Genomic DNA, 11450 nt, shown 5'->3' with positions numbered 1-11450 from the left:
GGTCAAATGATTTTGTCTAATGGCTGAAAATCGCCACGGATAATCTTCGTTAATGTCAAGGAACAGTGCACGTCCACCCCATCGGGATTCCCAATTATCTCTACGAGTGCGTTCCATAACGTTATTCCGGAAATAGTTAATACCAACCGAAACGAGAGCGAGAGAGATAGTTAACATCTGCAAGGTATTAACCGTTCGTTCGGTATCTATTCTAAGGATCATCCTGATTCCTTTCAGCATCGTTTCTCGGGATACAGCCACGACACTTTCACGTCTGACGTTTCGATCGACTCGGTCAGTGATTGCTTTCCCTCGAACCAGCTCTATTCTTGTAAAAACGTTCGACGTTCCCTCGGATACCTCGTGTTATTTATTGAACAAGTACGATGATTAAAATACACCTCGTATTGTAATATATTACAGTCGGTGAACACGTTCACACGTTGGCAATGTTTAAAATTATCAATGTTCGATGGAGTTTATATGAACGTCGCGTATATTACACATGCATAAGATCAATTTTCCAGGTTTTTTAATAGCGCCCACGGATTGTCCATTTCTCCCTCTCCCGCGGCGGAATAATCTGTTTTCCTATGTATGTAAAACCGTGACGTAGTTTCTCGCCGACAAAGCGTTTTGTTTCCGAAATCACCCGCGTAAGGGATATTTTTCCCTTCTTTTTTTTCTGTTTTTTTTTTTCGCGTGCGCGATACGGCGCCGCGATATTCCCAAAAATCTGGTTTGTAACGTGACGAACGTTGGAGCAGCGACCACCTCCTCCCCCGCGCACACGCGCCGCCCTCCATGGCCCACGGTTTATTTGCATTATAAAGCCCACTATACAAAAGGGGTGGGCACAGGGTGACACACTGTACACCCACACCTTTACGTGATTGACGGAAGATACTCCGTTTGGTTAAATAAATCCCGGAAATTTAATATTCGAATCGAACCCCAGTCGGCACCAACACCGCCGCGCCGCTGCCCCTGTAACGATCGAATTTTTCCCGATTATATGAAATTTAACCGTTTAATTGCGCGACTTTGTTTAAACGTAGCAGCACGTTAAATTTGTTTAACTGGCCGCCACGATGCTGCGGCAGTATTTTGTAAAATTACACGCGCACGTGACCGGGGGCAAACATCAAATTAAGGGAAACGTGTGAGGGTGATTTCTTTTTCTTTACTCTGTGGATAAGTTGGGACTACCATTTTGATAATGTGAATTTGTGCAAAATCGCGGCGAAGAATTAAGTTAAGAGAATACTTGTGTCGTTCTTTTTTTCCTTACTCTACGAATAATTTACGGCCATCACTGTGATTACGTGAATTCGTGAAAAATCGCGGTGAAGAATTAAATTAAGAGAATACTTGTGTCGTCGTTTTTTTCCTTACTCTACGAATAATTCAGGACCACCACCTTGATTGTGCGAATCAGCTAAAAATCACGTTAGAAACGAGTAAAATAAATTACGCACTAAAGTAGCAACAATTAGTTTGGTCGAAAGTAAGGTCCGAGCCCACAATTAACGGCAAAACAACAGGTTGTTTCGTCGCAACAACCGAAGTGAATTAGAGCGCAACGATCTTCGAAAGAATGGCTGAAAGTTTCTCACAGGAATTCCTCAGGATTAACAGCAGGACAGATTACGAAAGGAGATCCCGCAAAAAGGATGAAATCTCGAAGAGTGGCACGGGGCGCATTTGGGATTTCGAAAACGTGCCCCGGTCTTCGTTCAGACCCTGAACCACGTCTTTAAGGATTAGACTACTGATTCCAGGTCGGTCGTGAGCAAGAAAGGCGTTGTCTTAGAATAAGTAGGATAATCGTAAGCAAATTTTCGAACAGGGCTGATCAACGAGGCGACCTCGTTTCTCGTAATTACATCGAAATCCACGGGGTTCCAGTATTTCCCCGGTTACCTGAGGCTTCCGTTAGGCCACCGAAGGAGGAATCATCGAGACAAACAGGTTGTACTGTTGCAAGAGCAACCGAATGATTCATATTTCTAAACAGCGAATTACGCGTAACACAATTTCTTTGAAATTTTAAAATGAGATACCTATATCAGCGTAGACGAAGTACGATTAATACGTAAACTATGGCAAAGAATAATTACATTTATCTCTATTTCACGATATTTGACACCAGAACGACTGACAGGTTCAAAACGACTAATTACCAATTTTCATTTGCAACTTCCCGACCTCATTTTCGGTACACTTCCATTCGCATCGATACGAATCTAATTTCCCAATTACCCTCTAGTTACGCAAAAATTCGCTTCAGAAAATCGTTAATGGGTAATTTCGACCGGACGTTCTAGTCTTAATGAAAAATCGCTTGAGAAAAGGTGAAAGTATCACCGTAACAAAATCGCGAACACCTAATCTTCCTCCAACTACCCAAAACATAACCCCAAACATTCGAAAACAAAAAATTTTCCTCACTGCTGAAAAACCACGTTTAAAATAAACTTCTTCTGAATTCTTCCCCTGTCCCCGGGTTTCTCTCCGAAAAAAAAGAAGAAAAACGAAGAAGCGTAGGAAAAAGTAAAACTCAGAAACACTCTACTCCCGGTCAGACAAGCACACGGTATGTGTAGCGTGGAGAGAGCGGGCGGAGGAGGGGAAAGATTAATCGCGATCCCGAAAAATTCGTGTACACCCGAAGACGCGGTAAATAATCTCACATTCTCAAGAGAGAAGAAGAAAATATCCCGCTGCCGGATCGAAACTGAAGCGGCGCGAGCGAGAAAGAGGAGAGAAGAGGAGGGAAAAGACAGTGAAAAGGGACGGACGTACGGGAGGGCAGGCGGGATGAACGGAGATGGACACAGAGGGTTGAGAGAGGATCGAATAGAAGGAGGAAGACTCGAATATGGAGGGGGTTAGGAGAGGAGGTGGAAAAAAATCCGGGGATTTACGCGGAAAGGGCAAAATATTCCCCGCCCAGGCCTCATTCAACCCCCGAGTACGGGGTGGCTTTGGGTGAGAAGCGTGCGTCCTCATTGGCGGGGAGGCTAATATGGCGGTGTTAGGGGTTGCGAGGTGGGGCGGCTGTATGCGATATTAAGGGCTGCTTTCATGTCCGACGAGCCAGTTCGTGGTGCGCCGTCGATTGACGCATTTTCTTTTCGAAGCTAGAGGAGTCGCGTGGAATACCGCCGCTCCGTCGTTTCTCTTCGTCTGTTCCTCACCCGTCTCTCCCTGTCGCTCTTCTACTACTCCGTTGTCGGTATTGAAAATTATCGTTTTCACGTTCGTACACGACGATATACTTTTCGCGATCGTCGTTCGAGTTCGATCTTTCTCGGGATCTCCCTTTACTCGCGCCAAAAGAACGTACTCCTACGAGGCTCCATCTGTCCGCGGGCAACAGCGGGAAATACGATTTTTCTCGATCGGGATCTTTGTCGAGAGAGAGAGAGAGAGAGGAGAAGCTTTCGCCAGTGAAATTGTCGTGAATCGAACGCTGCTTCCGGTTAACCACGTCCGTAGAACACGATTGGAACAGTGATTTCCGGCGACGCTGCCGCGAAGAAGCATGGCGCAAACTTACAATCAGAAGAGGAACGTGTACAGCATCGATCAGATATTGGGACACGGCAAGGACGAAGGTACGATTGCTCTTATTTTTGCTTTCTCTAAATCCTCTTTACTACGAGCGTGAATTGAATTAGGTAGAGGTAACGTTCGTACTTTCTTTTTATAAAATTCTCACATTTTGTCAAAATAATCGTAATATTTCGAATAAAACGGAAGGCCTTGCTGGTTTCTATTTACTACACCGCGAGACACACCGTCCAGTAATATTGCATTATTATCTAGTATCTAATATCGTTAAGTAAACTGAGGTCTCATTTACCAACATTTTATTGCTGTCGCATCGATCGAACCGCGATTGCGATAAAAAAATAAAGGTTTCCTTCTAACTGAAACAAAGTGGGTTATCTATCTTAACCCATCGACCATCACCGCATCAGATAGTCATCGTAATTGTATGGCAATTTAGCAAATGGCGTTTTACCGATTTTTAAAATCGTTACTACCGATCGACCGATCGATCTTTTCCTTAATAGCCTGCTAATTCCTATTCGTTTCTCTCTCTCTCTCTCTCTCTCTCTCTCTCTCTCTCTCTATACATATATATGTTCGAATAATCATCTCGTTGAAACAAAATTCCACCTTCTTTTTTTCTCATTCTTTCCCCGCGAACGCTTCGTTACGCGTACATTACTTAATTGCCGCGGGCGTTTTAAAAGGCTAATTAGGTCGAGGTTCGAATCTGCACCGACGATCAGCGCGATGTAAATTTACAACGTGACTTATAGCACGCGAACAAAGAGAGAGAGAGGAGACGACGACGACGACGACGACCATAAGTACCTATGTAACACCCGGTGTACGACTGTGTGTGCATGTGCAACACGCTTGTTTGCGAGACCGTTTTCCGCGGAGGGTGCCCTATTGCAGGCAAACGCACGAACACGCAATTATTTCATTAAAATATTCCAACAATGGATTTCTCAAGAAACCACGATTACGTGTAACGTTGCTAATTCTTGGTTCGCGCGCCACGTGCTGTCGCCTGTTCCCGTTCTCCGCGATAAAATTTATGGCGATTCTATACGCGAAACACCCTTCCTCTAGCCTCCCCGGGCACACGACATCAAAAGGCGCTTTAAAACGCGACGTTAACGATTAGCACGTTACAAAGAACGGGGGAGGGGAGGGCAGGTTTTTCTCTTCTTGAATTACAAAAGTACAAAGCGATTACGTTGGATATACCTCCGTTTTGTCGCAAAGTTGTCTGGTGCAAAAAATTTTCCTTTTCTTTTTCGTACATGTTATAACGTACATAGACGAGGACGAGGAAAGAGGGGAGGATCCAGCGAAGAGGACGATTTTTAACTCGATCGTCCCAGTCTGATACGCCATAGAGGATTAATCAAGCCGCGTAAAGCTACACTTATTAAATTTCCGCGAAGATACTCGTGGCTACGGGTGATTTTTTGCTCCGTAAAGGATTATCCGGACCAGTTTAGCGGTGAACGTATTACCCGTAAACCCTCTTAAGGATTTTATTAGATTTCCAGCGCAAAGCTGGACCTTGTGTAATCCGTTCTAGCGAAGTATATCTTGTCCAGGAAGACGCGGACACTCAGTTATCCTGAACTCGTTACCTGTTCCCCAGTTCCCGAGTAGTAGACGAGCAGAAAACCAGAGAGAGAGAGAGAAGAAACAGAAGAGTATCGTAGATTAAACGTCGATTAATTTCGTTTTTTTCGCCGTCCGTCGTGCACACGAGCGTGTTAATTATCACCAGTTCGATTGGATCGCGAAATTTTCGTACACCTCGCGTCGAATTGGTAACGCGCGCGTTCGAACGTATGTACATTTCGTGATACATGTAAGTACACAAGTAGGAATATCGTCGATGATCACTGTATACAGGTGGACCGATTATTGGCCCGTCCCGATTGTGGCGTGCAGAAATCAGGATGTGTTTGCGGATTTCGATCGTGCAGTCGTCTAACATAATTAATGCGTCTGACAATAGCCCCTGCATCGAGTATCCATTGATACATATAGCTGGGTATCGCTTACAAATCGACACGTCCGCGGTTTATGGATCGTCCAAAGGTGGAAAATAATCGTGGAATTTCATTTTCACCGCTATCCGGAGTTAATCTACGCGAATAATATCCTCTCTTGCTACCTTCGTTATACCTATTTTCCATCGAAATTCCAACGTTTAGGATACCTCTGTGTTAATTTTCTAAGCCTTCCCTTCCAAAAAAAATCTCAACTCTTCGATATAACTGAATCGTACGAGACTCTGTTTCTTCGGATAGACTTTTGAAATAGACGAATCGAACGATAAACTTATGGGACGACGAACGAATAGGAAGAAAGATCGGGGCATGTGGTCATCGGGCAACGGTAAATAAATCTTTAATTTCGCGCCGCGAACTGCCTTTACGGGCCACCCTATGGAGCCAAGGGCCAACCCCTATCGGCGGCTCGTAGATTTAATAAAAAGCAGCGGAGAGTTAGGCATCAAGTGGGTGCCCCATTGTGCCCTAGCATGAAAACATAAAAATCTCTCTATTCACCCTGGATTATCCGTACGTTGTTTGCGTAAATGTTAGTGCGATTACGTGCACACACAGACGTGCATGTACGTGTTCGTTTCTCTGGCTGTGCACGCAGCCGACATGCGTGCCGGTTCGAACGATTCGCTTCGTTCGCAATCTATCACAACTGCCGGTTAGAGCGGCACCGAAAAGTAGGATTAACGTTATTACGCATGAGTAGTAAATGCGCGTCTAATTAGTTCAAGCAAACGTGTGTAAGGGGATAATGGGAGCAGTGCAACGGGAATGAGACAGATATTGAAACTTTGTAAGCCAGTGCTAGTGGTCGTTATCGTGTTGATATCTAATTTCTTGGCCGAATCTCCACGTCTAATTAGACAGAGGCACCGTACGAGAGTACAATGGAGGAGGAATTGTTCTTTTTTTCGTTTGACTCCGAGAAGTGAAATATTTTGTAGAGGGGTCGAATCTAAATTTGCTTTATTACGATCGCATCAGTGGGTAGGTTTGTAAAGTGAAATAACGAAGCTTCTATTAGAGTAATTTTAAATAAATCATTCTAACGAACTTGGAGTTCCTAGGAAGAATCATTTTTTTTTTGGCTTCGAGAGATAAAATATCTCCAAGACTAAGTTTTCTGAGTGAAATAAGGAAGCCTTCGTTCAAGAAATTCGGATAGAGTTAGAGTTCCTAGGAAGAATCATTTCTTTTCTTCTTTGGTTTCGAGAAATAAAATATCTCGAAGAGGGGTCGATTCTAAATTTTCCCTATTGCAATCTTGTCAGTGGGTATGTTTGCAGCGTAAAATAATGAAGCCTTCGTTCAAGAAATTCTAACCAAGTTAAAATTCCTAGGAAGAATAATTTTTTCTTCGGTTCGTGAAATAAAATATCTCGAAGAAGGAACGATTTCGAATTTGCTCTACTGTGATTTTGTCAACGACCAAGTTTGCAACCACGACAAAAAGTCGCTTTGTAACGCACTATCAATCGCGTAATACTCGGAGACGTCTTATCAATAAGTCCGCTATTCCCGCGATCCAACTAACGTATTACCAGCACGTGTCTGCAAAAGCCACCCATAAGAATCACCTCCTCGTCCCGCCGCGAGGCTACAGGGACGAGAAAAAAAATCGACATTTTGCGTGTGCAGTTTACTCTAATGAGCTCTTTAAGCCCGATGTCTATGTTCTATAGGAAGGACGATAAAAGCAGACGGAGACAGAGCGAGAGCGCAAAGAAAGGAGAAAAGGAGAGAGAGAGAGAAAGGGGGGGGGGAGGAGAGGAAAGGTGGGCAATGAAAGTTAAAGTTAGACAAAGATAGACAGAAGGGTTAGAGAAACGAACGCGCGTGTGTCGCATGTCCGGCTACGTGCAAGGGTTGCATCGTGTAAGAGGGGGTAAAAAGGGGGGCGGCGAATGAGTGGTCGAACATTCGAAGGGAGAGGAGGAGGGCACACACTGTACGACATGCACTCGTGATATTTGCTAATCACTGACGGCAACGGTTTTTAAGTACTATCGAACGTGTACGTATAATGTGTACAGGCTCGCATCGATGCGTCATATTTCATATATAGGCGGATGTACAAAAAATGAAGCGCCGGGTGAGGCTTAAAATTGGCAAATCCGCCGATCGGACATGATCGGCGTATCGGGCGTATATCGGGCGCCGGTCGTTGCGCGGCTTAAAAATGAAATTGCACCCACACCGACCCCGCAGCATCTCCAACCTCCCCTCTATACCTCCTCCGCCTCCACCTCCTCTCTGGTGTTTCACTCGACGGCTGCTGTGCCGTTTCTACACGCTGTGTTTCCTCGCCGGTCCATGTGTATATCAAGCGAAACGTCAATTTCGTTTTGGCAGCGCGGGCGATTTAGCTTAATCGCCCCGATCCTCTCTTCCGCTCAAGTATCGAAGGCTAGCGCCGATCGTTTGATACGCGCCTATCTATCCGAACTTCAATACGCGTCCGCGGTCCTTTAACACCAGCCGTTTCATGTCCTCTCTCCTCTCTCTGCGTATACCGCGGTGCTTTCCAGAGAGAGAGAGAGAGAGAGGTGTATCGGGTTATCGTTAACGATTTAAGGGAACGTTAACGGTGTCGCCTGCATCACCCTTCTTTTACCTTGTCGATTCACCTTTCACATCTTCGCTTTTTCGTGTTTCCTGCGGGAAAAACGAGAGTGTGATGCTCGTTTAACAAGCTGTGGGTATTTTAGATCGACGACTCTGCTTGCGAGGAAGATAGAGCTGCTAGTGGTGTTTAGATCGAGTTAGAAATGACAACCAGTGACGTTAACCCCTTCAGGGACGATTTTTTTAAAGTTAGGAAAAAGTGATCTAATTCTTCGTGTATTTCTCTTTTAGGAGATTACGTACTTTTCGTATTTTCTCTATCACAAATATTGGAATTTGGGAAAAAACTGATGATAATGTAGAGAAGAAGATTTGCCAAGTGCTGAAGGGAGAATTACTAGGAAACGTTCAGATTTACGGACTAATTGGAACGTCAAACGAATCATTCGTCTTACCTCTGTTTCCAGATCACGCGACATCCTCCGACGCGATCGGCGATGCAGGAGACACAGAACTCGGCCACTTGAGCGACCATCAGATAAACGACGCCCTGCACGATCCCTTAAATCTGGGAGAATCTGACCGGTTGAATCTGGGAGAGTCAGATCGGCCACGCAAAGTCAGAAGGTCTCGTACAACCTTTACAACCTATCAGCTGCACGAGCTGGAGAAAGCATTTGGGAACACGCAGTATCCAGATGTGTACACCAGGGAAGAGCTCGCGATGCGGCTGGACCTATCCGAGGCTAGGGTGCAGGTGAGTTTAATCGCATAATCGAAGATTACCGTCCTCTTTATTCATTGTTAGGGGTAACGTGGAACTTCAAACATTTCATCGCTAAAATTCAGTGTATTTACAATTGCAATTTCGATAATTGCACCGCTCAAGACTACATTTTCATTTCTGCAATTTCTAACGCTTCAGATACCGTTTGGAATATCGTTTTCATATTTTGCGTTAGACTATTAAATTAACTGTGTTCCCCTTTGAAGCAGAAATTGAATCTCTCTAGCTTGCAATTAAAATTGAGTAAGAATTACAACCAATTACTTTTTTCGCGTTCTTGCAAATGTGAATACGACGTATTTTACGTTCGACATAGGTATAAGAACAATTAAAAATGAACAATCCCTCGATAAGTAAATTATCGTGTTCCAAGTATTGGCTAGCAGTTGAGAGGTTAATTGATACTTTCAGTTCTAGCATTCCTCGTACGTTATCTGAGAAAATCGCAAAGTCGCGAGTAGTTGGAGAGATTAAAATTAATCGCGGGAACGAGTTTAGGGTTAAATGAAAATAGCAAAGTAGCTTGTGACCCCGAGAGGTAAGCGTAGGTTTTTCTTTTTTTTCCTCTTCTTTATCCCGGTTGGTTGAAGGGGGCTCGATAAAATTCTGCTCGCCGAAGATGCTCGAAATTGTCTTTGAAGCCGTGCATGCGCGTAGTGAGCTTTTCAAGCTTGATATTCCGAACGCCGGAAAGCCGCTACTGAATGAGCCGCAACCTCAGCGTGGGCCTCTCAACTAATTACACACTATTGTACCGAAAATCTGCCGCTCCTGTTCGACGTCTGTAATTTCGCGAAAGACGCGCCAGACCATACCCGTGCTACGGGGATTAATTTCATACGAGCCAGTCGAACGGTAAAGAGCGTACGGGGTCGTAATCTGCTTTGAAATTATTTTCCAGCCGCGCCTTTTAACGGTCGTGAGAGAGCACATCCAGCTGCGCGTATTTTCACGTCTATAGAGAGAGAAAAAAAAGAAAGAAAGAAACTACAGAGAGACAGGAGAGAAATTTTGCAATTGTAATTTTCACAGAATAAACGTTTCAATTAGCGAGAGCTTTCAATTTACAAATTAATACACCGACGAGCTAATATTTCCGTTCTTTCGTATGAAACAAGTATCAGGTATGTGAAAAGAAGAAGACACGTTTTTCTTCGAAAATTTCCAACCCTTTCGCGGCGTTAATTCGATCACCACAGCGATAAATATCAAACCTCGGTGTTCAGTCGCATTATCACTTAATCGTGCACGAAACGAGCTCGCCAGCTACGTGACGCGGAATCGGCACACGACGACGACGACACAGACAACTTGGGATGATGTCGACCAGCAGGGGGTCGGACCGGCAGGGTATTGGCGTCGTTCCCATAAATTATGACTTTTCCATGGATGGAAATCGGTTACTCGATTAGCGTAACCATCCTGACACCCTCGTACAGTATATAAGCGAGACGGAGAAACACGAACAGCGGTACCAACTGTTCGCGAGTGAAACAGAAAGTCTGAGCGAGAAGGACGAAGGGGTAGATCGCGAAAGAGGGATGAAGAGAGTGAAGATGTGTATATGTGTGTGTAGAGTATAGAGAAGGGTCGTGGATGGAGTCGTGTCGAAGGGTGGCGTGCAGTTGAAAAGAGACAGAGAGCATTCCGATTGGCCCATTGTGGTACAGCCAAGCGACAATGCCGGCAATTGGCCGTCGCTCGACAAAACCGCTAAATGATCCGCCGCGGCGCAGTGGTGCCACGGCCACTTTATTTCAATCTAGGAAATCCTCCGCCACTCCTCCTCCCTCGCCGCCCTCAATTCCAGATGCGAAATTACCCATTTTTCGGTATTAATGGCCGGCCGATGTATCGTGTTCGATCGTCGATCGGTCCCGATGGTAATGGAATCGCGAATCGTTTCTGCCCGCTTCCTATTCCCCCGCGCAACAGTACGCGACGCGACGCGATGCGACGCGTCTGCTCTCTGGATTTCCTCTCGCTTTCCCTTTTTCACATAGGCTATCCATCCCTCCTGTTTCGATTTGATGGAATCGATTATTCGATCTATCGTCGTCGTCTTCCTTCCAGAACAAAAGATCGTTTCGTTCGTGTAGGAAAAAAGTATCGAGAGAGTTCAACGACAATCTTTTCCCTCCTCTTCTCTTCCGTGTGATTCATCGTTTTAGAAAAAATGTTCGAAAGTTTGTTGGGAAAAAGTGTTTGGCAACGTACGTTTTAACAAGCGAATAGAGGAAGAGAGAGAGAGAGAGAGAGAGTGAGTCGACAGGAAATTTGCGGTGGAGACGGCGGTGGAAACGTTACACCCGAGATTGTGCGGACCGAGACATAGGGGTGGGATTCAAACTTTCGGGTTCGCGTTGGGTCGCTTAAACGACGCGCTGCAAGGTTTGCGAGCACTTAGGCGTTAGCGGGGTATTCAGGAGCGATTAAATAATTAACAGCAATTAGGCAATTGAATTTCCTGCCCCGTCCTCGCG

At 45.0% G+C, this 11450-nt stretch overlaps 1 protein-coding gene across 1 annotated transcript in view; it reads left to right on the top strand.

Moving 5' to 3' along the window:
• The first annotated feature begins 3547 nt into the window (after positions 1–3547).
• The window catches only part of LOC108580107 (aristaless-related homeobox protein), a 10546-nt gene continuing 2643 nt past the window's right edge, over positions 3548–11450 (top strand). Inside the window, exons 1-2 of the mRNA XM_017943773.1 lie at positions 3548–3620; positions 8648–8937. Coding sequence (XP_017799262.1) covers positions 3548–3620; positions 8648–8937 — 363 coding nt within the window. The remainder of the gene's footprint in view (positions 3621–8647; positions 8938–11450) is intronic.

Source organism: Habropoda laboriosa, unplaced genomic scaffold (genome assembly GCF_001263275.1).
Source record: "Habropoda laboriosa isolate 0110345459 unplaced genomic scaffold, ASM126327v1 scaffold2, whole genome shotgun sequence".
NCBI lineage: Eukaryota > Metazoa > Arthropoda > Insecta > Hymenoptera > Apidae > Habropoda > Habropoda laboriosa.
This window is presented reverse-complemented; position numbering and strand designations above follow the sequence as displayed.